The sequence below is a fragment of the Capra hircus genome, chromosome 16 (genome assembly GCF_001704415.2).
Source record: "Capra hircus breed San Clemente chromosome 16, ASM170441v1, whole genome shotgun sequence".
NCBI classification, from domain to species: Eukaryota; Metazoa; Chordata; class Mammalia; order Artiodactyla; family Bovidae; genus Capra; species Capra hircus.
Genome location: NC_030823.1, coordinates 45,694,078 through 45,720,973, shown reverse-complemented (window position 1 = coordinate 45,720,973; position 26,896 = coordinate 45,694,078). Strand labels below are relative to the sequence as shown.

The following is a 26,896-nucleotide window of genomic DNA, read 5'->3' as shown; positions in this document are numbered from 1 at the left end:
GGCACAGGGTGGCCAGCCCACCCAGACGGCTCCAGGGGCCAGTGCTCAGCACCTCCTACCTTGGACTGGTTGTTCTTGAGCCGGTGGGCCTCATCCACCACGAGGCAGGCCCACTCGATAGAGCCCAGGATGGCCTGGTCGATGGTGATGAGCTCATAGGAGGTGAGAAGGACATGGAATTTGATCTGCACTTCTTTCTGGAGGGAAAGGGAGTGTTTGGGAGGAGAGTTGGGAGGGCCAGTGGATCAAGGTCTCCAGAGACAAAGGAGCCAAAAGGAGTATGGACAGGACCCCCAGAGAGCTTAGGGAGCCTAGAGACCGAGAGGAAGTCACAGGCCACCAAGTCAAGGGGGTCAGCTGAGGCCCAGAGCACTGTCCCCAAGAGAGGGGGGCAGAGATCAGAGGGGCAGAAGGGAGCCTGTAGGCAGTTTGCACTCATCCCTGCCAAGCAGGAGACAGGGGTTTGATGCCTAAGTTGGGAAGATCCCCTGGAGAAGGAAATGGCAATCCACTCCAGTATTCTTGTCTGGGAAATCCCATGGACAGAGGAGCCTGGTGGGCTACAGTCTATGGGTTCGAAAAAGAGTTGGACATGACTTAGCAACAACTGCAACAATTGTTATTTTCAGCTAGACCTTGATCGAGTTAACCTCCCCAAGCCTCTGTCTCCTCACCTGTAAAAAGGGAGCAATACTGTGTTTGGGAAGAATGCCACAAGAATTAAAAGAGCTAAGTATGTGCCTCAAAAAGTTACACATTCTATCTTCCTTTTCCTGCGTTGTCAGGTGGGTTCTTTACCACTAGTGCCACCTTGGGAAGCCCATGGAGAACAGTATGGAGGTTCCTTTAAAAACTAAATCAGAGCTACCATATGATTCAGCAATCCCACTCCTGGCAATGTATTAGGAGAAAATTAAAATTCGAACAGGTACATGTACCCCAGTGTTCACTGTAGCATTATTTACAATAGCCAAGACATGGAATAAACCTAAGTTTCCATCAGCAGAGGAATGGATAAAGATGATGTCGTCCATATATACAATGGAATATTATTACTCAGCCATAAAAAAAAAGAACAAAATAATGCCATTTTCAGCAACATGGATGGACCTAGAGATTGTCATATTGAAAGAAGTAAGGCAAAGATAACTTATATGTGGAATTTTTTTAAATTGCATAAACTTTTTTTTACAAAAGAGAAACAGAGTCACAGATGTAAAAAACAAACCTGTTTCCAGGGGGGAAACAGGGGAGGGATAAATTGAGAGATTGGATTTGACATAGATACACACTACATATTAGATAGATCATAAATAAGAACTCTACTCAATACTTTGTAATGATCTATATGAAAAAAGAATCTAAAAAAGAGGGGATATATGTGTATGTATAGCTGATTCACATAACTATATGCCTGAAACTAACGTAACATTGTAAATCAACCATACTCCAATAAAAGTTTGAAAAACAGAAACAAACAAAATTACACATAGAATTACTGTACCATCCTGCAATTTTGCTTCTGGGTACAGACCCAGAAGAAGTGAAAGCAGGGACTTGAATGAATATTTTTGCACATCCATGTTCCTAGCATTATTCACAAGCACCTAAAGGTGGAAACACCCAGTGTCCCTGGGCTGAGTGGTCCATTCATACACATACAGTGGAATGTTATCCAATCTTGAAAAGAAACCCTGACACACGCCACAACGTGCTGAGTGAAATGAGCCAGACACAAAGGACAGATGCGGCAGGATTCCACTTACACGAGGCACCAAGAATAATCAAAGCCAGAGACCAAAAGGACGAGGCTGCCAGGGGCTGGGGGCAGTCAGTGCCTAACAGGGACAGGGTTTCAGTTTTGCAAGATGAAATAGTGCTCAGGAGATGACGGAGTGATGGCTGCAGAGAAGTGTGAATGTAGTTGGTGTCCCTGAACTGTACTTGGAAAAATGGTGAAGGTGATAAATTTTATGTTATGTGTATTTTACCACAATTTTTTTAAAAGACAGTAAGTTAAACAACTGAATCAGCAGAGCATCCAGCCCATCGCATGAGCCCAGTGTGAGCTCAGAGAGAAGTTGTTTCTGGAACCACTGAGCTTATCACCCTCATTAAACAAATGGGTATCGAGAATCCCCTGCCAGTCCAGTGATTAAGGGCCTCCCTAGTGGCTCAGACGGTAAAGAATCTGCCCCTGATGCAGGAGACCCAGGTTTGACCCCTGGGTCAGAAAGATTCCTTGGAAAAGGGAATGGCTACCCATTCCAATATTCTTGCCTGGAGGATCCCATGGAGAGAGGAGCCTGGCAGGCTACAGTCCATGAGGTCACAAAAAATTGGACACGACTGAGCAACTAATACTTTCCCTTTCACTTTCCAGTGGTTAGGACTCTGCTTTCACTGCTGTGGCCCGGGTCAGGGAACTAAGATCCTGCAAGCCTCGCAGCACAGCCAAATAAAAGTTACTGGGCATCTCCCAGGGCCACAGTTGTTCCTAGAGGATGGAGAAAGCCGAGGTGAGAACCCTTGGGGAGGTTGGGGATGGTCCGCCAGCCCCCAGCACTGCAGCTAGAGTGAGTGCCATGGCTGCCCAAGGGCCCCCATGTGCCAGGTGCAAGAAGCACTGAGCGCTCTGTGTCCTCGCTTCTCAGAGTGCAGCCTGAGGACCAGAAGTGTGCACACCATCTGGGACTTGTCAGAAATGCGGAATCTTGGGACTTCCCTGGTGGTCCAGTGGTTAAGATCCTGAGCTTCCATGGCAGGGGGCATAGGTTCCATCCCTGGTTGGGGAACTAAGATCCCACATGCAATGAAGCATGACCAAAAACAAATTTTAAAAAAGAGAGAGAACTTCCCTGGTGGCTCAGTGGTAAAGAATCCTCCTACCAATGCAGGAAACACAGGTTTGATCCCTGATCTGGGAAGATCCCACAGAGCAGCTGACCCTGTGCACCACAGCTACTGACTCCGAGCACCCTAGAGCTCTGCAACAGGAGAAGCCACCGCAACGAGAAGCCCACGCATCGCAACTAGAGAGCAGCCCCTGCTTGCCACAGCTAGAGAAAAGCCAGCGCAGCAACAAAGATCCAGTGCCACCAAAAATAAATAATAAATACACTAAAATCAAATTTAAAAAAGAAGAGCAGACACAGACACACACAGGGGAGACAGCCACATGACAACAGAGGCAGAAACCGAAGAGATGGAGCTGCAAAGCGAGGACGGCCAAGGAAGAGCCGCCAGGTGCTCGAGGAGACGCGGAAGGGTCCACCCTGCTGCCGAGGGAGCAGGGCCCTGCCCGTAGCTGGGTCTCGGACTCCTGGCCTCCAGAACAGTGACAGGGTGAGTGTTATTCTCAGCCCCACTCCACCCTGTGCTACTGCAGCCCCAGGACACGGATACAAGGAAATCCTGCCTTAAAAGCAACTCTTTGCCAGCCGCTGCCTCTGCTGGAGCCCAAGAGGAGAGACCTCAGATAGACTGCAGAACCCCTGTGCACCCTCACCCCAGGGCAGACTGGGCTCCTGTGCAGAGTCCTTCCCGGGGGTAGGGATGCTCACCTTCATCCGGAACACCTTCTTCCCACTCCGAATGGCATTGTCCTCAAAGGAAAACTCATTCTCCCTGATCACGGAGCGGCTCTCCTTGTCCCCCGTGTAGGTGACCACGTAGAAGTCAGGGGCCCACATCTCGAATTCACGTTCCCAGTTGATGATGGTGGACAGGGGCGCACTGACCAGGTAGGGCCCTTTGGAGTGCCCCTGGGGAGGGAGATAGATGCACTGAGGCTGCCCAGTCACAGCCCACACCAGCCACCCCTCCCTGGCCACCCCGCTCGACCCGCGAACCTCCTTGTACAGGGAATAGAGGAAGACGATGGTCTGCACAGTCTTGCCCAGGCCCATCTCGTCGGCCAGGATGGTGTCAGTGCCCTGGGCCCAGGAGAAGCGCAGCCAGTTCAGGCCCTCCAGCTGGTACGGGTGCAGCGTGCCGCCCGTGGAGTCGATGTACCATGGCTGTTTGTCAAACTTGACCGTGGGCTGCAGAAAAAGCAGAGGTTCAGACATACCCTGGATCCTGGGCCACCAAGTCCACCAATAGGCCTTCACAGGCATGATTCTTTATGCCTGGAATACTCTTTCCACTCCTCTTGTCCCTGCTAACTTATTCATCCTTCAGGCCTCAGATGGAATGCCTCTGCCTCCAGGAAGTCTTCCCTGAACTCCAGGCTTGGCTTAGGTGTTCCCACCATGCTCTCCCAGGGTGGCCCCATACATCTATCAGGGCAGTTTCCCAATTGTTGCATTCTCTGATTTTGAGCCCAGCTTGTGGTCACCATACTGGTCCTATTCGGACACAGCAGGCACTGAGTCAATACCCATTTGATGCTTGCCCAGTGTGCCTGATCCTGATCCCTCTTTGTGTCTTTTAGTCCACAGCTCAAGGCCGTCATCCCCATGAAGTCCCCCTGATGTATCAGACCCACTGTGCCTTACCCTGCATCTCAGACCCAAGCCAAATCCCCATTTCTGTTTGGACCTTCCATGAGCCCCTGGAAGATGAGCACTTTGTGGAACAGTGGCGTAGGGCCTTGCCCCCCAAGGCCAGGTACTAGCAAACATCCCAGAGAGGTTTGCTAAAGGAATAAAAGCCAACCTTCCACTCCCCAGTAGGTTCAAAGCTCCCAGTTAAGTCCTGGGTCTCCTCCCCCTGAACTGATAAGAATGGTGTGTAATTAGCAAATCAGCTGCTGTACTCCTGAAGTGAGGGGCACTTTTTGATTTAAAGACTTGGAATTACAGAGACGTCTCTGGTGATCCAGTGGTTAAGACCACGATTCCATTGCAGGAAGCACAGGTTCGATTGCTAATTGGAGAACTTAAGATCCCACATGCCACACAGTACAGCCAAATAAATAAATAAATAAATATTTGGAATTCACTCATCTAAAAGAACACAAGTTCATAAACTCCTCTGAGAAGAGATTATCTCCTCGGTGCACCAAGACCCGACCCATTCTTCAAATTGCTCTGTCCCCTGGAAGCTGCCGCTCTACAGGACGATGGGGACCAGGACCCCAGGGAGTGAGCCTCCCCTGCTGGGAAGGCTGGGTCCCATCGTCCCTGTCCCACCAGGTACCTGGCAGGAGTGGGCTGAGCCGCAGCGCCCCCTCCTGCATGGGCACGGCTCCAGGAGCACAGACCCAGGGCAGAGTTCTCCAGAGACTGTGCCCTCCTCCGACGCCCAGCCTGGGTGGCAACCCCACCCTGTGACCCCTTCCCACTCACATCCACAATGGGTGTGTCCGGGGGCTTCTCCTGTTTGTCATCCTTCAGCTTCTTGCCCTTCTTGACCAGCCTCTTGGGCAGCCTGGCGTCCTCTCCCAGCATCAGCTCCCTGGGAAAGAGGGTGGGATGAGAGAGCAGAGCTCAGGCCGTTGGGAAGGCGGAAGGCTCCACCCAGGGGCCCCAGCGTGGCGCACCTGTGGCCCCAGTAGGCCTGCTTCAGGCTGTCGTAGTAGGGGATGTCAATTTCGTCAATCTCCCAGGTACACTGGTCGTAGGGCAGGTCTTTCCACTTGATTAGGTAATGTACGTCCCCCTTTTTATCGAAGCTGCAACACAGTAAACAGATGGAGGAGGGTGGGTCATCCAGGCACCACGGAGGGCACCTCACAGGATGCAAAGCCTCTCCCCCTCACGGGTCTCCTGGGAGCCCCGGCCAGGAGGGCAGCACCAGGCAGGGACTCCCAAGGGCCACACAGCTAGTGGGAAGGAGGTAGGAGGGCACGGGGTGAGTGGCAAAGCAGAGGGATATCTGGGTCCCCCAGGCTAGCAGAGGAGCAAATCCAGTGTCCTCTCCATCCTCTGTGGCTGTGAGTGCCATTCCGTCATGAGGAGTCCTCCAGAATTCTCGACTGCTGAGTCAGATGGTTCTCCCCTGACCAAAGATGTTTGTTTTTTGCTTAAGAAGTCCCAAGGAGGAACTTCCCTGGTGGTCTAATGGGTGAGAATCCGCCTACCAGTGCAGGGGACGTGGGTTCCTTCCCTGATCTGAGAAGATTTCATATGCCATGGGGCAACTAAGCCTGTGTGCTGCAACTGCTGAGCCCATGCACCCTAGGGCTCATGCCCTGAAACAAAAGAATCCAGCACCATGAGAAGCCAGCACACCCAAACCAGACAGCAGCTCCCACCCGCCGCAACTAGAGAAAGCCCAAGCACAGCAACAAAGACCCAGCGCACCCAAAACATTAAGCTTTTTCAAAAAACTCCCAAGTTATAGGGAGTTCAGGATGGACGTGTACAAATCGCTATATTTAAAATAGATAGCCAACAAGGACCTACTGTACAGTCCATGGAACTCTGCTCAGTGTTATGTGGCAGCCTGGATGGGAGGGGAGTTCGGGGAGAATGGATACATGTCTGTGTATGGTTGAGTCTCTAAGATGTTCACCTGAAACTGTCACAACATTGTTAACTGGCTCTACCCCCAGTACAAAATAAAAAGTTTGAAAAGGAAAAAAGAACTCCCAAAGACTGGAGGGGTACCCATCCCAGTCCGGGGCCCATCCCCACGAAGTAGAGAAGGATATGATTCCTCCAGTGGGTTGTCCTCTCCCAAAGACCCCCGGGGACCCAGGGACCTGATGGCCCAGCCAGAGAGGGTGCACCAGAGAAGCCTATCACACACTGCAGCTTAAATACAACTCCTAAGGACCTCCCACCCAACGCAAGTGCGCTGAGCAACAGAGCCGGCAGCACTGCAGGGTGAGGGCACCACGGCTCCCAAGATGGCAGTGGCTAGGCCTGGGGACCACACACAGAGGTACCAATCCCCAGTCACCACGGAACCAATGGATTCTTTTCTCTAACAAATGAGTGGTTGTTACTCAGACTCCATTCAGGTAATATATTTGGAGGAAATTCACCTGCCCCACTTTGGAGGCAGGGAGAAAAACTGGCATTTACGTTTTGAACATGCAATTTAACAAAGGTAAAAAATTGTAGATCAGTTCAGCGGTGGAGGGGCCTCAAGTCACTGTCAGTGAGGGCAGGGGATGGGAGGAGGAGGCATTTCATAATCGAGGGGGTGGCTTTTTCAAATTCTCCCACACTCCCCACCACTGCTTCTTGATGGCCGTTATCAGGCACTGGTATCCTCCTTGAGCCCCGACAGCAGCCTGTGGGGCTGGTACTCTCACATCCCGTTTCCCATTAGAAACACAGAGGCTCAGGGGACTTCCCTGGTTGTCCAGGTGCTAAGACTCCACACTCCCAAGACTTCTAGTTCCCCAACCAGGGGAGCCAGGTTTGATCCCTGGTTGGGGAACTAGGTCACACACGCTGCAAGTAAGATTGCACATGCCACAACTAAAGACCCAGCACACTCAAATCAATAAATAAAAAAGAAACACAGAAGCTCAGAGCCCAGAAAATTGGGAGCCAGGGTTGGGATCCGAGTGGAAGACTCAGGTTCCGAAGCCCTGCTCTACCCAGCTCCTGCTTTCAGGACACATGTGGTCTGTTGGACCCCAAGTCGCTCTGAGACAGAGCCTCCATGGACCCTACCCTGTGCCCACCTGTCAGCCACCACTGGTTCTCAGGCACCTGAGCTCAAGAATCAGCAAGAGCTCCCACTGCCCACCAAACCAAAGCCAAACTCTTGGAGGCCTTCTGCCTTGGTCTTTTGGTCTGGTCTCTGCAGCCTCTGACCACTGTTACCTAGGGAATTTTGGATTGCTCCATGAAGGGCTATCGAGGGCACTGGAACTTGGAATAGTGGTCAAGAAAGCAAGTACTGCCATCAGGGAAGAACTGGGTTCCAATCCCAGCACCCCTGCCTGTTGGCTGTGTGGGTTTGGGCAAGTGACTTAACCTTGATGGTGTCCACAAACACAAAGGCAGAGGTAAAAGGCCTACCTCTTGGGTAGATGGCACTCAGTGGTGATAGCTACGTTATAAAGAGGAGCAAACGTGTACCCACACCCACAGTGCAGGCCCACTGTGGTCCCCCGGACCCTCCCGCAGGTATCAAACACTCACTTCAGCAGAGGCCTAGGAGCACAAGGGTCCCAGCCCCCCAAGTGTCCCATCTGCAAGTTTCACAGGCCATTCATCAAGTTGCCCTTTTATACACATGACTTAGGAACTGTTCTACCATGAGTGTAACGTGTGCATGTGAGTGAGTGAGTGAGTGAAGTCGCTCAGTCGTGTCCAACTCTTTGCAACCCCATGGACTGTAGCCTACCAAGCTCCTCTGTCCATGGGATTTTCCAGGCAATAGCACTGGAGTGGATTGCCATTTCCTTCTCCAGGGGATCTTCCCGACCCAGGGATGGAACCCGGGTCTCCCGCATTGTAGACAGACGCTTTACCGTCTGAGCCACATATGCAAGTGTAAACATGGGTGCATACATGTACCTATGTGCATGAAAACCCCTCCAGCTGGATGGTCAAATCGCCCGCAGTGGGTGTCCTCAGCCTCCCCTCCTGCCCTCACCACACCCGTATGTGGTCCTGTGCCCATTTAACAGACTGAAGGGCCCGCGTGTACAGCACAGCTCATGTGCCAGGCACACACCTATGGTTCAGGATGCGGTGGATCATCATCCACTCAGGCTTGATGCCGTAACGGTAGAAGCGCTCCTCCATCTTGGCATAGAGAGGGTCCTTGTTCTTCCTCTTCTCGCTCTTGCCGTCCTCGTCGCCAGAGCCATAGTCAAAGGGTGGTGGCTCATCCATGTCGTTCTTTCTTTGGTAGTTGCGATACATCACTGTGTGGTAGAGCTCCAGCTGCTTGCGGAGGGGACAGAGGTTAAGGAGGGCAGATGGCCATGACCCCCAGTGTCCCCCAACCCAGCTCCTCCCCCATCCCCCCAGCCCCCAGCCTGAGTTCCAGGCAGGACAATCCTCACCTTCTTCCTCCCCCTCCCCAGCACCCAACAATGTCTCTCACTTAGGGAGCTGGCCAGAGCACCTCATGTCCTAAGCACAGCCATACCTGCCCAGGTACCTCACCTGGAGCTCCTTCACCCAGGAGCAGTGCCAGTAGGAGAGCCCAGCCCACTTGACGAAGAACTCTCTCTCCGGGATGCCCTCCAGGGGCTTGGGCGGGGGTACACCAGGGTCCACATCAGGCCCCGGCAGCCCCGCTATGAAGGGGGCTGGGGGCTCTGTCCACCGCCAGTGCAGGATCCGCTGGACTTTGCCCTTCAGTGGGGGACACTGTGGACAGAGGAAGGTCCCCAAGTTCAGGGCTTAGCTTCAGACCCCCACCCCGAGGCTCCCTCCAACAGGCTGCTCTGCTCCCCAAGTCAGACAGCACCACAGTGACTCCAAGACACCACCCTGTCCTCAGGAGCCTGCCCACGCCGTGCGGGCAGATGAGGCAATGTGTGTCTGCACACACACGCATGCACACACATACACGCACACACACAACGGAAGCCCAGATGCACATGGGGTGACCAAGGGCTGGCGAAGCCCACAGGGTGGGGTATCCAGCACTGGGGGTGGGCTGGGTACATCTCAGAGCATGGACACCTTCAAACACCTATAGCGACTGGAGGGGTGTTCTCCTCTCCCTGCTGAAACCAAGGTTCCAGCCCAAGAGACCTTGTGTGACCTTGGGCAAGTCACTTTATCTCCCTGAGCCTCAGTTTTCTCATCTAAAAATGAAAATAACAAAGGCCTGGTACTTGAAAACTCAGTAAGCATTAGAGAGACGCCCAGTAAACAGTGGCTGTTTATGGGCAGTGGCAGGTTTATGACCACCTCTCTTTTCATAGCTGTTTCCAGCGAGTCTAAAGGGACTTGAGAAGCGGCGCAGGCTTAGGTGAGGCGATGGGCGGGACTCGAGGCGACTGGAGAGGGCTTGGAACTGAGCAGATGGACAATGGGGCGGGGCCAGAACGGGGAGACGCCTTGTGGGCGGGACCTGGGCGGGCGGGGGCGGGTCGAGGCCTTGGCAGGCTGGGAGCTCAGAGCTCGTGGGTGGCCAGCAGAGGCGGAGCCTTGGTGGCCAGGGTCTCCTTGGGCGGGGCCTAGGTGGGTGGGGGCTGGAGGAGGCAGGAGCGGCCTGGGCGTAGGCCGTGGTGGGCGTGGCCTGGATTGGTGGAGGCGGGGCCTTGATGGGTGGGACCTTTGTGAGCGGGGCCTTGCCGCAGGAGGGACCTAGACTTGTCGGGGGCGGGGCGTTCGGCGCGGGCCGGCGTAACACTCACAGTACAGCGCGGGCAGAGCCATTCACCGTTTGGGATCTCGGGCAGCGGCGGGTTGAGGCAGTGCAGGTGGTAGGAAGAGGGGCAGGCGTCGCAGCAGAGCAGCTCGCCGCCGTCCTTGCACACGCGGCAGAACTCCATGTGGTCGTCCTCCTCCTCCTCGCAGCCGCCCTCGTCCTCGTCGTCGTCGTCGTCCTTCGGCTCCCACTGGATCCCTTCCTTCTCCTGGAGTGGGGGGAAGGAGTCCAGGTGGAGGCACCCTGGGCCAGGACGCCCCTCCACCGTGGTGCAGCTCCCTCCCTCACACTCGCAACCGCCCCATGTTCTGCCCAGAGAAGACCATGCAGGGGTCTGGAAGACCAGGACTGACACAACCCCCACCCCCTGCGTCTGCCAAGGGCTTACACAGTGGGGACAGCTCCACTTGCCCTCAGGAGCTTTCTCCAGCTCGGGGTCCAGACAGACGAGGTGGTAGGCCCTCGGGCAGGTGTCACACAGAATGATCTCCCCACCCTGCTGGCACACCTCACAGTAGTCCTGGTGGTCCGTCTCATAGCCATCGCCATCATCGACTGGGAAGGGGGCAGAGGCAGTCATGGAGGGCTGTGTCCCCACTCCCCATGCACAACCAATCTCCACTGCAGGCTGTCCTGGCACATACTAGGCACTCAACAGATGGATGAATGGATGGCGATGGACAGACAGGGTGAACAGAATGATTGAAGAGTAAAGAGGGAAAATTCCTGGGGATCCAGTGGTTAGGACTCTGCACTTTCACTGACTAGGGCTCTCCTTCAGTCCCTAATCAGGGAACTAAGAAGCCATTGTGCAGGACTTCCCTGATAGCCTGCAGTGCAGGAGACCCTGGTTCGATTCCTGGGTCAGGAAGATCAGCTGGAGAAGGGATAAGGTACCCACTCCAGTATTCTTGGGCTTCCCCGGTGGCTCAGCTGGTAAAGAATTCACCCGCAATGCAGGAGACCTGGGTTCGATCCCTGGGTTGGGAAGATCCCACAGAGAAGGAAAAGGCTACCCACTCGAGTATTCTGGCCTGGAGAATTCCACGGACTGTATAGTCCATGGAGTCGCAGAGTTGGACACAACTAAGTGACTTTCACTATGACTATGTGCAGCCAGAAAGAAAAGAAAAAAACGTAAAGTGGTGAAGAGATGGATTGAAGACAAGTAAAAGGAAAAGACGACGGGAGGGAGGAAGGAAGAATGGAAGCAGAAAGGTATGTGGATGGACAGAAGAACGGCTGGATGGAAAAAGGGGAGGGAGGAAGGACCAAGATATGGAAAGGGGTGGGTGGGAAGGCTGGGGGTGGCGGGATAGATGAGTAGAGAGTGGATGACTGAATAAGTGGATGGTGTATGTGGTTGAGACAATTCCTTCTCTTGTGCCCCTCTGCCATGCAAATGCCCTGGGGTGACTCACATTATGGGTCCCTAATAGATGTGGACCCACTGAGACAGGACCCCCCTCTCCTAAACGCATAGGTGAGGGTGGTTGAGGAAACACAGGGGACCTACCTGACCTGGCTGAGGCCTGAGGATGCCCTTCCCTGCTCCCCAAAGGGGCTCTGCACCCCACATCCATGTGATGCCCACAGGAACCCTACAAAGTCTTACTTCTCTTCTTCTTGCGCCTCCTCTTGCTCTTCTTCCCCAGGGCAGCAGAGCACTCGGAGCGCATGGAGGAGCTGTGGATGCTGGCGCTGTCGAAGTCCGACTCCTCTCGCTCATCCTCCTCGCTCTGCAGGGGCAGGGGAGGGCCCTGTGAGCCCAGAGCTGGCCCAAGGGGCTCGTTTCAAGGCTTCTCAGGTCTGGGCAGAGGGTAGGGTGTGGCAGGGTACCATGGAAGCTCCAGATACAGGGTACTGTCTGCAGTTCATCTCATCTTGCCACCCAGCTAGAACATCCCCTAGCACTCTGGTCCAGGCTGATGGCCTGCCACCCTCCCCAGGCCCTGCTCTCCAGCCCTCATAACTCTCCCAGGCCCTGCCCTCTACCCTGCCAAACTCCAACACATCCCTCAAGGGGAAGCCCTAGGGACGCCTCCCCCAAGGAGCCTTCCCAGATTTCTCCCTAATGAGACCCGCTGCACAGCCTGTGTACCAGGTCTGGCCTATTCCATTTGCATGTCATTGGCTCTCTCCTAGTACATGCCCCCAAACCCTTCCAGACTGTGAGCAGCTCCAGAGCAGGGTGCACCAAAGTGGAGCAGAGGGCCGAGCACCTTAGTCTCGGCTCAAAAGCTAAGCTGAATGGGGACACCTGCTGCTCCATGCTCCCCTCCACAGCAGCTACACTTGAAACCTGTCACTTGCCTCTTCCAAAGGACAAAGAGATGGCTTCCATCCCTGCCCCTCTGCAGGGCTGAGAGGTGGAGGGAAGTAGGTAACCTATGGGAGCAGGAGGTAGGGATGAATGCCCCCTACCCCCAGAGAAAGAGGGCTCAAAGGCTCAGACACGGACTTAGGGTCATTCTGAACCAAGTGCCAGAGCTGCCCTTGAAGGGCTGGAGCCCTGCCTGCCCCCACATGCAGGCCTCCCTCCTGGGCCCACTCTCCTAGCAGACCTGGGCATCCAGGCCCCACCAGGACTCTCCCGCCTGCTGCCCAGATAGAGAGGCAGCTGGGGCCAAGGGAGCTGGGATTGAGACTCCAGCTCAGCAGGGTGGGCAGGAGAAAGAGCTGGAGGCATGGACCACCCAGAGGCCACACTCCAGAGACCCTTGGAAGGATCCAAGCTGACCCCCTCACCAGTCAGGTGGGGACACAAGCCCAGCAGGCAGGCATGTAGCATAGGAAGAGAGAGTGGGAAAGGGGAACAGGACCTGCCCCCTGCCTAGTACAGGAGAATGAACTGACAGCCTGCTTTTCAGTCATCCAGTCTTTGCATGGTATGCACTCCAGACACTCTCACGCTCACACTCGCACTCACCGAGGACCCCTTCTTCCTCTTGCTGCCGACCCCTCCGAAGCGGAACTTGAGCCCAGTCACCTTTCTCCCTTTGCCCTTTTTCTTCGCATCCTTGGAGCCTTTGATCTTCTTCCTCACTCCAGGCCCTGAAAAGCAACACGGCTCGCTCACTTACCACCATGCTTTCACTCAGCCTCACAGCAACCTGGTAAGAAAAGGATCATTTCTTCTGTCACCCCTTTTCCAACGAGAAAACTGAGGTTCAGAGAGGTGACAACTTTGCTTAAAGCTGCACAGCAAGGAGCAGGGGAGGCCAGAGCATAATCCTGGTCCGGTCTCAGTCCTAGCCACTGCACTGCCATCTCGGAAACAGCCCTGTCTCATCCCTCTCCCCAGAAAGGAGCTGTCCCCAGTAAAGCCACAGACCCCCAGGGCCACCAAGGGCACACCCACCTACCTGCAGTCCATACCTGGGCCCTGGAGGGTTGGGCTAGAGCAAGGAGCCCTTCCCCCAGCAGCCAGCCTCCAGGTTGCCTACTATACCCCAACACTGGCACCACGCAAGACCTCCCCCACCTCTGTGGCCAGTAGAGGTGAGGCTGTGTTTTTATGGAGCTGGCCACAGGACAGTTATCCACCTGGGGAATAATGACCCGCCTCCAGCAGCCTTTCCCACCAGGCTGAGCAGGGAAGGTGGGGGCCTGGAGGCAGATGGCCTCACCCGAGGCCCTCCTCTATCCACATCCACACAGAGAGATGGGGCTGGCAGCCCGGCTGTAACCTCAGTGGCGCCATGGAAAATCTATTTCAATTTTTCAGGCTTTGAATAGGCAGCTCAGGGAATCGATAACTCAGCAGCTGGAGCCCAAGAGGAAATGAGAAAGAAGGCTGGCTGGGCGGCTGGCGAGGGAGTTGAGCGGGAGCAGGTGCTGAAGACTGCATCACTTGCCCACCAGGGTCCCTGCGGGACCTGGCAAAGGAATGCGTTGTCCCAGAGACCAGAGCTGCTTGGGGCAGAAACAAGAGGTCCCCACAGTCTCCTCCGCCCTCCATCAAAACCCAGGTCACTGCACCAGGAAGGTGAGCTGCAGGTGAGCCCACCATTCAGAGTCTGGGGGAGATCAACGGCCCTACCCCCACGGGGGCCAGAAGCCCTCTACTCAGGGCAGAGAAGACCCTCCCCGAGAACTTCAAGTCGCAGAGAGTGCCTCTGCTGTCCCCACCCAGACACCACCGCGGAGTCCGATTTTGTATCTGGATCTCCTTCTGGGTCTCCCTGGGAGGCCGGCCCTGACCACGCCCATGCCCACCCGGCCCAGGCACTCACAAGAGGGATCAACAGGTCATTTTAGGACCCCTTCTCCTGGGAATGGTGCAGCCTCAAACACAAGAGCCCCTCAACTCCCAGCAGCCTGGGCCGCCGCGGTCCCCTCCTCCATACCCGGGAAACCTCCCAAAACTCTGAGCCCACTGTCCCCTCCACTTGTCCACCAGCCCCAGAAGGGAGGCAGGACAGATGCTACCACATAGGTGAGAAAGGACATGTGGATCCAAGGTCCACCAAGGCACTAGGTCCTGGGTAAAGACCAGCCCAGCTGTCCCAGCTGCCCCAAGCTATAGGGTCTGGGGGGCCTCAGACAGCAGGACTCGGTGCCACCCACCCGCAGCCATACCCTTGCCCTCTTTGGTCTTGGCCTTGCGGATGGGCACAGGCTGGGGTGCCTGCTGGGGGCTGATAGCCAGGGGAGGCGCGATGGTGACCGTCTCCACGGCCGCAGCCACTGCTGCTGCAGCCGCTGCCGCCGAGCTGCCCTTGAAGGGGTTGTTGGCACTGAATTCCCGCCACTTGGCACCCAGGACAGTCATCATCTTTGACATGGGGATCTTCGGGTTCTTCTTGGCGATGAGCGGTCTGCACAGGGGTGGGAGGAGGCAGAGGGTGAGGGCAGCCCCATGGAGGGGACAAGACCCCCATGTGACTCCCACAGGGCCCACCCATCTTCTCCCACATTTGGAATATGTGGCAAACTGGGAAAAGTGGGCTGAATGGAGGGCCAAGGAAGAGGATCAAGCCAGAGAGAGCTGTCCACCCTCAACACCCCTGATTTCCTATTTACAGGGCTGGTCACCTTCTAATTGGGTTTCCAGACCCGGTAAGACTGAAGGCCCAGAGGCAGGGGCCTCCAGCAGGACCAGGGGTCCAGTTCCATTTCTTCTAGAGCTGAGAGTGGCCACGGGGGTTTAAGACCTCGGGACTGATTAGGGCCATGGTTCCTAGGGGCAGGACCAGCAAGGGAGGGCAGGACCATCTGTGGAAGTGGAAGGTCCTGTCCCTCCTGCCAGCTCTGCCCAGGGTCAACGTCAGCCTGACACTCCCCCCACCCCAGTAGCCCAGGACCCTATCTCTCTGGCTCCCCACTTGGTTCCCCCAAAAAGGCCATCTCCGTGGGTGCCCAGCCATGGTGGCCCCGAGGCCCACCTGAGGAACTGGCTGAAGGCTTTGTAGTTGGTCAGCGTGTGGTAGTCGGCCTCAGAGAACAGGTAGTCCACGTCGTCCAGGCCCCACTCGGCCATGAGCTGCCCCGAGGACTTGGGCTCCTGCAGACACAGGGGCCAGAGATGGAATCAAAGGTGGGGGTCCTTCTAACCTGCACCCCCATCCCTGGGGCCCCACCCAGGAGGCCTGGGAATAGCCGGGGTGATCATGTCTGCAACATGCAACTTAACAAGAGAAGTTCACACCCCAAACTGAAAATATCCTAGAGCACTCCAGGCTGCCAGTCCCTTAAGCAGTAGGAATGGCTCAGATGCCAGCTTATGAGAGGGCACAGGACCATGTATCTGGGGGGAAGCCATGTGCATGCCCAGGGCAGGAATAAGTACAGGACTCACTCTCTCTGCCCCAGGCTGTCACCTTGGGGTGATACAGTCACACTTGGACCTCATGAAAGGACAGGCTGCTGCTGGGTTCTGGGGCCAGGAAGGTGTGCCCTGGCCAGAGCAGAGCATGGAGCAGTGGTCCAGCTGGGGGCAGAGCCCAGAGAGGGGCCCTCAGCGACTGCTTCACATTGGGAGCAGAGGCACAGGGAGGTGTGTGAGTTCCCAAGGGCACAGAGATGGCCAGCCCGGGCATCAGGTCACCAAGCAGACCCAGGATGGCTAGGATGGGGGACAGCAGGTAGTGCTGACTACGAGATTAGAACCTGCCAATCAGACTCAAGTGCCAATCCTGGTTCTGCCATATAGTGTCAGTGAGAAGTGAACAAGCTAACTTCACCTCTCTGTGCCTCAGCTTCCCCATCTGTAAAATGGGGGTAAGAGCACCTACCTCATGGGAGGGAAGGAGTTAGCAGAGGTCCTTGGAACAGTGCCCTCATTCAGATTCCCCAACTTGTTCTAGGCAGCCCAGCCCCGCCCACCAATCCATTCCACCAATCAGCACACACCACTCCCAGGCTGCATCTTTGGTCCAGGTGGGCATGTGACTTAACCAGTCCAGGCAAGGGCAGCCCTAGGTCTCCTATAAGGAAAACTAGGAGACAGGCCAGCTTCCCCTCCTGCTGGATGGGACACTGGGAGTCCAAGAAACCCTGAGCTGCTGTTACACTTGTTCTCAGCCCTGAGGATGCCTGGCCTGAACCCAGAGCTGACCCCACAAAGGCAAAGAAACAGGGCCCTGGATCACACCATCGGGTCCCCCAAACTGGAGTCCCCTTACCTCGCAGCTCTTGGGGCTGCTGAGGGCTGTCTGCTCCAGCAAGAGAAGACCATCCAGGACACACAGTCTCCCTCAGCCCCAAGGGACCCGCTTCCTGGCCTGCAGATCTCTGTGATGGTTCAGAGATCCCCCCATGTGGGACCTCCTCCCTGGGCCGACCTGCCCCTGACACACAGTCATTCCTGGAGGCCTATCAGGCCTCTGCTCCCACCAGGAAGCAGAGCAACAAGTGAGCAAACAATGGCATCGCTCCAGGATCACCCTGAATCGCTCCCATAAGTTCATCTTCCAAAGCTGTCAGCCTCTCAGCTGTTATCAGTCACAGATGACTCACAACACGCCAGCCAGCTAATGAGCTCCCCACTGGGTGTCAGGGCACCACGGGCACTTCCCAACTTCAGTGGCTGACAGTCACCACCTCTGCCTCACCCATCAGCCACTGTACTAATATTTACAGAGCGCTAATCTTCAGATCCGCAGCCAGCCCAAACGGAACCTCAGGGAAAGATGGACAGAAGCAGGAGACGCCCGGGTGTACTGCTGTCACCTACCCCTGCCCGCCTTACCCTCAGTCCTCCCCCGCTCCATGGAGTGGCCTTGAGATTTCCGGAGCCTTGGCTCAGTCACATTGCTCCCCACATTCATGTTCACGAGGAAGAGGCTTCTGCCCCTGGGGAGAGCTGTAGGCCCATCACTACAGCTGCCCTGGCTCACGCTCCCTGGGACACTCTCCTAGACACCCACGCGGGCAGAATTTCAGAACACGTGCTAAGTAAATCCCCCTTCTACAGTAAGCAGAGCTGTCCAGCTGCTGCTGCTTTTTTTTCTTTCTTTCTCTTTTTAAATTTTTGGTTGTACCATGTTCAGTCCCTGAGTCAGGAAGATCCCCTGGGAAAGGGCATGGCAATCCAGTCCAGTATTCTTTCATGCAGAATCGTACAGACAGAGGAGCCTGGTGTCCTACGGTCCCTAAGGTCGCGGAGAGTTGGACATGACTGAGCATGCACACACGCAATATATGGGATCTTAGTTCCCCAACTAGGGATGGAGCCCATACCCCCTGCATTCCAAGTGCAGAGTCTTAGCCACTGGACCACCAGGGAAGTCCCGCAGCTGCTGCTTCTTGGCAAAAGCTCCATTTGTTCTATTTTCCCATACTGTTCCGAGCGAGAGGCTCCTGACACCAAACTTGAGTTCAGACCATCACTCCCCTCGGAAACAGCTCTGCGCTAGGCCAGGCACAACAACGGACATCAGCAAAAGGCTGCCTGACTTCCTCCCTCAACTCCTAACGGTCATCCCATTGTTATTTCTGATGTGTCTGGAAAACTTGTAGATACAGTATTTCTCACAGACTCGTGTCCAACTTTTCCACATGTGCACATGGATACACTCACACCCCCAGACCCATCTGCCCCTACACCCGCTGGTGGAAAAGGAGGCTCTTCACGCAGGGGCTCTGGGGTCAGAAGGCAGAGAGCTGGCAGCAGGGGCTCAGCCCCCCTCCTGAGTACCCCCCACCCCCAGCCAGGCCTCAGTGTTACCTTGAGGCACCCATCTTCATTGTCATCCTCCTCATCATCTTTCTTTTTCCGTTTAGCTTTTTTCTCCTTCTTGTCCTTGAGTTTTTTCTTCTTCTTTTTATTCGGGGAGTAGTCACTGCCTTCACTCTCCGACTTCTCTTCCAGATCCTCTTCGTTTTCCGACAGCTCGTCATTGCTCCCCTGGAAGAGAAAGGGGGATGGTGAGGACAAACAAGGGCCCCCAGTCCTAGGCAGCAGTCCTGCCCTGCAAGTGGCCTCCTGGAAGAGTCAGTCAGCCCATGCTTTCTGGATCAGTCTCAGCCACCAGATCACCAAAGCTCCAATCACCTGGAACCAGTATAGGGCAAGGGTCTCATCCTCGACATGACAAACGGTGCCGTGCAGGTGAGTGAAGGTATCGTGTGAAGCCAGGCTTCACCCTCACAATGCACAAGCGCAGGGCAGCTGTTTGGACAGCCCCAGAGTGAGGTCCAGGCTCTGCCTCAGGTTTCTGTGGACTCGGAATGTAACACAAGTGTCAGGGATGACACTTGGACACACAGAGGATGTGATGCCCAGGGCCAAAAAAACAAAATGCAGGCTAGGCTGGAGAAGGGCCCCTGGCTTCTGCCCCGGACCCCACCTCCGCACCACTCTGCTTATCTTTGCATCCTATGGAGCTGTTTGTGTCAAGTGAAACCTGTGGTTAACGTACAGCGCACGTGCTCAGTGCTCAGTCACTTCAGTCGTGTCCAACTCTTTGCGACCCTATGGATCGTAGCCCACCAGGCTCCTCCGACCATGGGATTCTCCAGGCAAGAATACTGGACTGGTTTGCCATGCCCTTCTCCAGGGGATCTTCCGGACCTGGGGATCTAACCTACATCTTCTGTGTCTCCTGCAGATGGATTCTTTACCCACTGAGCCGCCAGGGAAGTCATCCCAGTCTTATCTGCATGTGGGCTCTCCAGGAGCTGCTAAGGCACAAGCCCACCTTCCCCACGGCCCTCATCCTGGCTGCTTCATCTCAATATGAGACAAGGTAATTTAGGCAGCTCTTAAGCTTGGCTTCCTTGATTTAGTTTCCCATCTGTACAGGCAGAAAATGGCCCATATATATGGAGATAAGGGTGTTTACAGACAGAGCATCCCCTATTAGAAAGTCACTGTCCCTCTGAGAAAGCTGTGTATTTAGGGTTTTGAAGATGCAAGTGGGCTGAGGAGGCCCCTTCAAGCCAGGGCCTACAGGAGAGGCTGGACACAGATGCTCCAAGGAAGATGATGTTTGGCATTGTCATGCTGGTGGTTTACTCTCTCTCCAAGGTGAGCAAAGAGAGGCACAGTAGAGAAGAGAGAACTAGGGAGATGAAGGATGTGAGAAGAAGGAAAGGAGAATGAGGGAAGGAAGCAAAAGAGGAAATGGAGAGGGAGGAGGAAAGAGGGGACAAGGGAGAGGAGGGAAGGTGGGGGAGGGGAGGAGCATGTGGAAGAGGAGCCGAGCAGACAGAGGGCAGTAAGGACAGTGGGTCTGTCTGTCCAAGCCAACTGCTGCCCTGTCCAGCCATGTTTACAGTCTGAGTATCTCTTTCCAGGAGAGAGGTTCTCCCTGAGGTACATCTGGGAAAGGACCCACCTATGGGGTTCCTGCACTTCCTGATGCTTCTGCTTGCTCAGCTCACTCTCTGCCTAGGCCGGCTCCCTGCTTCCAAACCTTTTATGCTCATTAAGCTGCTGAGTCAGTGTGCTGGCTGGTGGCTGACAGGCAGCAGGGCCTGGGCCTTTCCAGAACTCAAGTGTTTCCCAGAATATTGACTCGGTTGGCCACTCTGGGCCCCAGGGGCAGTGAACCGGTCCTGGCAGCTGCCAGAGCCTACCCAGGACAGGACAGCCTCACACGCAATCCTGTTCTCAGCGCTCATAGCCACAGCTCCCAGCTCTGCCTCTGTCCGGGGAGGCAGAGGTCACACAGTGATGTCCATTTCCTCTGAGGGTGTAGAGTTCGGCCAGCTTGGAAAGAGCACCCTTCGGAAGACCTGAGAGACAGGGCCTACACCCCAGCGAAGGTAAGGATGGGAAGAGGCAGCCACCACCAGCTTCAGCACCGCGGACAGGGCTGTGGGGCCTGACAAGGGAGGGGCTTGGGGCTGGCTCTCACCTGCCCACAGACCAGATCAGGGATGAGACAGGTGGACCCACGACAGGTTCTGGGGCTCCCCTGAGAGGCTTCAGGACAGAAGCTGTCTCTGAGCTATGAAATCCTTGCTAACCAGGAAACTGGGCAAGTCACTGCAACACCCTGACCTCAGTCTCCTCATCTATGAAATGGGGATGCTGTAAATGACAGTAAGAGGAACAAAGGAGGTCCTGTGAGAGCTTTAAATATTTTGAAATAGGGGAGACTCAAGTACCCACAATGCCCCCAGTTCTGCTTGGAAGTCGAAGATGCGACCAGGACCACAAGCTGGAGGACCCAACCAGCCTCATCTCCCTCGTTTCTGCAAATCCAGACTGGATTAAAGTCAAGTGCATGGACAACGCCTGCAGCTGGACAACAATTACAGTGTAGCTGAGGCTTCCCTGGTGGCTTAGCAGTAAAGAATTTGCCTGCCAACGCAGGAGACACAGGAGACATGCATTCAATCCCTGGGTCAGGAAGAGGCAACTCTTCCTTCAACTCTTCAACTGGAGGAGGAAATGGCAACCCATTCCAGTATTCTTCCTTGGAGAATCCCCATGGACAAAGGAGCCCGGTGAGCTACAGTCCACAGCGTCACAGACAGTCAGACACGACTGAGCACATATGTGCGTGCACACACACACACACGCGCGCACACACACACACACACACACACACACACACAGGCAACAAGAAGGGGCTGTTGTGGCTGCATCTGTGGGGTTTTTCCTGAGCATCTGCTGGGAGCCGGATCCCAGGCTGCCACATCCCAAGTGCAGGAGCAGTGAGAGGTGGCCGGCGCAGTTCTGAAGGCAGGGCCCAGATGGAGCTAGAGGGAGGAAGAGGCAGGGAAGGCCCCTCCGGCAGACACTCTGTGTGTGCACAGTGCAGGAGGCGCAGGCCTGGCAGAGGGCCCCAAGCTGGGCACTGCCAGGAGGGTTGGTCCAGCAGCCACTCTGGATCTAAGTGGGGGAGCAGGAGGGCAAAGTTCCTTCTAGAGGAATGAGCTGGAGTTACACTGGGCATGTCAGTGGCCCCAATCACCCACTAGGGTGACAACGATGGCAGCCTCCTATTTCACAGAACGGGGAGACCTTTCATCACCCCGTCTACCTGCATTGAGGAAAGCTGGCCAGAAAGAAGAGGTGGTTCCCCAATTTTCCAACTCCCCATCCATTCCCTAATCTCCTCTGTGCCCTTCCTTCTCCCCCCACCAAAATGAGGCTCACCTTGCCTGGTCCACCCCTATCTGTACCCCAATCTCATCCAAGCCCTCTTGCTCACACAGCCAGGGGCAGGGGGGTTGGTGGCTGGTGGGATGCAGGACAGGTCTTTGGGAATGAGTTTCCTGCTGGTGCAATAATTCTGTACCCACAGCACCTCTCTGCATCCATCAAGACCAGAGCCTCCTTTCTCTGTGCTTTGTTTTTCCAAAATCTTCCCTTGCAGACAAAGGAGCAAAAGGAAGGGCAGCACATGGTTCTGAAAACAACTGGAAGAGGGGTCACCTATCAGCAGGACCTGGAGGGATGCAGAGCAGCCAGTGGCCAGAAGGGCAGGAAGGACCAAACACTAGGAGGAGACCAGCCATACGGCATCTTGAAACTTTTGGGGGTGGTGCAGGCCAAGCCACATTCACAAGGGAGGTACAGGCACAGGACAAAATCCCTGAAAAAATTCCCTAAAGCAACCTCAGCCCCAAGCCACACCTAGGCTCTGAACATCAGGACTCATCAGGCTGTGACCTTGGCCGCTGTCCTCTGGGCTGCAGCTGCCCCAGGCGTGACTACAGGGGACACCCCTGATGGTCGAAGAACTCAAGTAAACTTAGAGTCCCGACAGAATCCATGTGCAAAGCTGCCTTAGATGCTACTCCCAAGTTGGGCATGTGAGGACTTGGGGGTAGGCAGGAGGGGTCTCTGCCCTGAGCCTCAGGCCCACACAAGGCACAGTAAGCCACCAATGCAGGCCCTGGGGATCCCTAGCAGGCAGCCAGTGTCCACCCTTCCCCCCTGCAGCTTTGCAGATGTCGTTCCATCCAGGCCTTCCATCTCCCTCTCCCTTCCTTCTATGCCTGAGCTTGGCACACACCACATCTCTTAAAAAGGAGGCATTTCAACTCAAAAGGAGGGACTCGGAGAGTTGGTCATTCTCAAATTGAGGTCCTTCAAGATTGAGAGGGAAAAAGAAAGAATGAAATATGAGCCTTCCCATTCACGAGTGTTATAAACAGTTATAATTTAGCACTGAATAATTGGTTGCTATGGTAACTGCTGCAGTACAGGTTGAAATCATCTCTCCCTCCTGCGCTGGGTCTGACAAGGAGCTTCATCTACATATGCTCAGGTTCCGGCCGAAGCCCGGTTATTTTATGTAAATCAGAATTCACGACTCCCTGCCTGTCCCCCCACCCAGCCCCCGCCAAAAGCCTGCTGCTGCATGGGTTCCACCACCCGGGGGGGCCCTCTGCTCCCTCCACCCATGGTCTTGGGTTGAGGCCACCTGGATGGAGATGAAAAGGAGCAAAGGGGTGACATTCCCCCACCCACATCATGAGAACTCGGATCTGCAGGCGGGTGGAGGAGCAGGCAGTGGGCACATGGCGGCCAAGATCCCTCTCTCCAGAGGCAGCGTGTTTAGATCTCAGAAATCTGACAGCTGCCAAGCCAGGCTCTCAGCGGTGCGGTGGTGGGGGGCAGGGGGCAGCAATGGTCCGAGGGCCACATTGGGGGCCTGCCTGGCACTGCCCAGCTCCTGCAGCCCTCCAGTCTCCCCTGGCCTCCATCCCCTCTGAGATCTGGAATTGTATCTCGGTGCAGAGGAGAGAGGGTGAGGAAGTGAGAGGAGGGAGGAGAGGATGAGGGAGAGGGCAGGAGGACGATGAGGTGGGCGGGGAAGAAACGCAGAGGAGGGAAGAGGAGGCCAGGGAAGAGGTAGCGAGAGATGAGTCCCTCACAGAGGCCAAGTTCCAGCCACAGGAGTGAGAGCTGGGCTCAGAGACAAAAGCAAAACCCTGTGTCCAGGTAGGGCCGGAGAAAGGAGACGAGAGACCTGGGTGATCAGGGTGATCCCAGCACGAGGATGGCAGGCACCAGCCCTCCTGTCCTCAGAAGCCACCAGCCCCTCTCCCCTGGCCGCAGGCCCCTCACCCAGCCCCCACCTCACCACCGCCAAGACTCTGCCCACATCCTGCCTCCTTCCTGACCAGGGCCTCGGGGAGGGGCCTGCTGTACCGGTATCCAGGAAGGCCAGAGAAAGCTCACCCCCACCTGGAGCCAGGAAGGGAGGCCACAGGCCCCTGGGGCTCCCCTCATGGGCCTTCATCACCATTTGGGAACCGGGCAGAGACCCAGCCTGAGGCCTGAGACCAAGGGCCAGATGGAACAGCCCACGCTGGCCCAGCCTCCCTCCCTGTCCCAGGAAAGAAGCTGAAAGAGAGAAATCGCTGAGGACCTGGAGAAGGAGGTGCCTGTGCTCAGCCCCAGGACCCAGAATCCCCCTCCACCCGCATCCAGGGAGACCCGGGTCTGGGGAGTGAGCCCAGTGGCCGCAGCAGATCCAGATTTCACAGCTCGACCAGGAAGTCAACCCCTGGATCCCAGGGCCCCACCAGCCCCACACCATCTATTCTCTACTCCCAACAAGGACAGACCTGCAGGCCAGGGTGGGGAGAGGAGCTGCACAGGTCCCCCATTGCAGGGGGCCCGGTCCATTGCATCTCCCTGATGGGGAGCCTCCAGGCAGGGGTCCCCCTCTTCCTCTCTCCTGCCTCCACTTCCCCTCCTGGATAATGGGGACAGGACGCTTCAGCTCACAAACCTTCCCACACGCAGCCCTGGGTTTAGGGGTGGGGTGTCCTGGGAGGGGACAGACCTGTCTATCTGGGAGCACAGGATGCCAGGAGCGGGCAGTGCGGACAAAACTGAGGTGCAACAGTGATGAAGAGCAGAGTGTCGGAGAGGAGTGGCGCTGGGCCCGGCGGAGACTCAGGCCCCTCCAGGGGCAGAAAGGGCAGTTTATATGCGCCCGAGGAGACAAACAGCCTGCCAAGGCCGCAGAGGGCAGGGAGAGGCTTGGGGACAGCCTAGGCCAGGAGCCTGGATAGGGCAGCTGTCCTATGGGGGCCCCCCAGAAGCGAGGACAACAGCTCAGCGGGCAGTCCCGGGGAGGATGCTGACCCCAAGCTCCGGGGCAGCACAGACAGGACATACCTGTAAAGCTCCAGCTGGAGGAGGCGGGGCTGACCCCTCCCTGCCCCAGTCCCTGAGCTCCTGACAGGCCAGCCCCAGCTGACCACCACGAGAACCCGGGGGCATGGTCCAGGGCAGGCCCCATCCTCCAGACACGTGTAGGGTAACATTCTGGATGTCCCCAAGGCTACTGGCCTTCCCCATGGCACTGGTCACATGAAGGATCCCTCCCGGCCCACATCTGATTTGCCCCCCAACAAGGGGCTGGGGGCAAAATGATGACCACCCCCCCTTACTGCAGACACAGAAGTGAGGCTCAGACAGGTGCAGACAGTGGCCTGGGAAGATCTGGGGAAGAATCCCACCCAGCATGGCCTGCCCGCCATCACAGGCCCTTTGTCTTCAGGCGTCTCCTCCTCCCCACTCCCTGCAGCATCTTCAAGGACCCTCCAGAGCGAAGTCATAACACTCCCCCACCTGCACAAAGCCTTGCAAGGGACAAGCCAAAGGCCCACGGTGGCCTTTGAGGCACATCAGAGAGTTCCAGCAGGCTCCACACACACAAAGCACATTGCTACTCTGCCCCCAGGGTCACCAAGCCCATTAACACCTCCCCCACAGCCTCCCCTGCATGGCTGGACCAGGAGGGTCTCCTCTGGACAGGGGAGGTGAGAAAGCCAAAGAACCGACAGCGCTTCCCCATCAAAAACCCCACAGGCCAGGGGAGGACCAGGCTGGGGGGACAGGCTGCTGGACGTCCCTGGGGCCAGATCTCAGCCGTGTCGCCATGACCCTGGGCAAGTTCATCTCTTGAGCCTCCTCTGTAAAGCAAGGTGCACACCACCCCCTCCCTGTAAGACTACCCAGAGGATGGGATGACTCCAAGGAGCGGTGGCTGCTCCCACGTGGTGGGAGACAGGAGTCCCCACGTTGCCCTAGGATCATCCCCTCTGAGTGCGAGGGGCTTTAAGCTACAAGTCGACCCCAGGTTGCCCCTCTGCCAGGAGGTGATGATCATCTGACCCCGATTCCCAAGGTTGATATTGAGGATAAAGTGATTCTGTGTGGAGTGTTCTGGAAATGTGCACTCAGATTACTTGGAGGAGACCCATCCCATACTCAGGTCTCCTTATTCTTCTCCTACTTTGATCATGTTCATCAGGACCCCAAGTCACAACAGGTTGGATGCAGCAAACCCAGCAGTGGCAGAAGGTGCTGCCCAGGGCACCGAGGAAGTGGACACGGAGGCAGTGGGCACAGGTGCAAGCAAGAAAAAGGGCCCTTCAGTGAAGAGGTGCAAGCGCCGGGGACCCCGTGTTGTCACGGCCCAGGACAGCCACCAAGGGGGAAAGAATAAACACCCCAGAACACTCTGATTAAGAAGACAGCACACTTGGGAACTCCCTGGCGGGCCAGTGGTTAGGACTCTGCGCTTTCACTGCCAAGGGCCAGGGTTCAATCCCTGGTTGGGGAACGACAGGAGATCTGTCTCGGGCAGGTATCGGTGGGCACTGCTCACGGCAGATGCCCATTTTGGTGTTCTCACACAAGTTCGGTTCTCAGGACACACCCTTCCTCTCTGTAAGGTCCTGGGAGCCCAGGTCTTTCTCAGGCCCAGGAGGAGCAGCCAAGCCCCACAAGATCCCCGGCCCTGCTCACCTCTTTCTTCTTCCTCTTCCCTTTGGACCTGTTCTCCTTGAGCTTCTTGGACTTTTTCTTCTTGGGGAGGCTCACGGGCTCCTCCGGGAAAAAGTCATCGAAGCCTTCAAGGCCACCATCTTCTTCTTCTGGAGGAATAAGAAGGAGGAGGGAGTGACTCTGCTGCCTTTAGGGAGATTCACTCCCCAACCCAGGAACAGAGCGAGAGGCGGGGCCGCTAGACAGCAACCTCCTCTGCCATCCAACTGTCCCAGGCCAGGGCCACCCACCCTCCCTGCTCCCACTTAAAGCCCACCCCGTCTCCCTCCATCTAGTTCCCCTGCCCCAACCCCTCAGAGTCATCCCCAGCCCCTCGGGCCGTGTCACACCACTCCACTTCTCTGGGCCTTTCCTCCTGTCATCTGCAAAATCAGACAATAACCATCTTCCTTGCTACAACAGTGCTCCAGAAACTGAAACAAAAACGACTAACTTTGGTAA

At 55.9% G+C, this 26,896-nt stretch overlaps 1 protein-coding gene across 3 annotated transcripts in view; it reads right to left on the bottom strand.

The window, feature by feature from the left end:
• The window catches only part of CHD5 (chromodomain helicase DNA binding protein 5), a 70,753-nt gene that overhangs the window by 33,927 nt on the left and 9,930 nt on the right, over positions 1-26,896 (bottom strand). For all 3 annotated transcript variants that reach the window (XM_018060450.1, XM_018060448.1, XM_018060449.1), the window contains exons 2-16: positions 26,417-26,544; positions 18,413-18,592; positions 15,630-15,748; positions 14,824-15,062; positions 13,172-13,296; positions 11,858-11,981; positions 10,631-10,797; positions 10,229-10,450; positions 9,024-9,230; positions 8,587-8,798; positions 5,486-5,617; positions 5,292-5,400; positions 3,852-4,043; positions 3,564-3,764; positions 60-197 (exon numbers count right to left, since the gene is read on the bottom strand). In XM_018060450.1, coding sequence (XP_017915939.1) covers positions 60-197; positions 3,564-3,764; positions 3,852-4,043; positions 5,292-5,400; positions 5,486-5,617; positions 8,587-8,798; positions 9,024-9,230; positions 10,229-10,450; positions 10,631-10,797; positions 11,858-11,981; positions 13,172-13,296; positions 14,824-15,062; positions 15,630-15,748; positions 18,413-18,592; positions 26,417-26,544 — 2,495 coding nt within the window. The remainder of the gene's footprint in view (positions 1-59; positions 198-3,563; positions 3,765-3,851; positions 4,044-5,291; positions 5,401-5,485; positions 5,618-8,586; positions 8,799-9,023; positions 9,231-10,228; positions 10,451-10,630; positions 10,798-11,857; positions 11,982-13,171; positions 13,297-14,823; positions 15,063-15,629; positions 15,749-18,412; positions 18,593-26,416; positions 26,545-26,896) is intronic.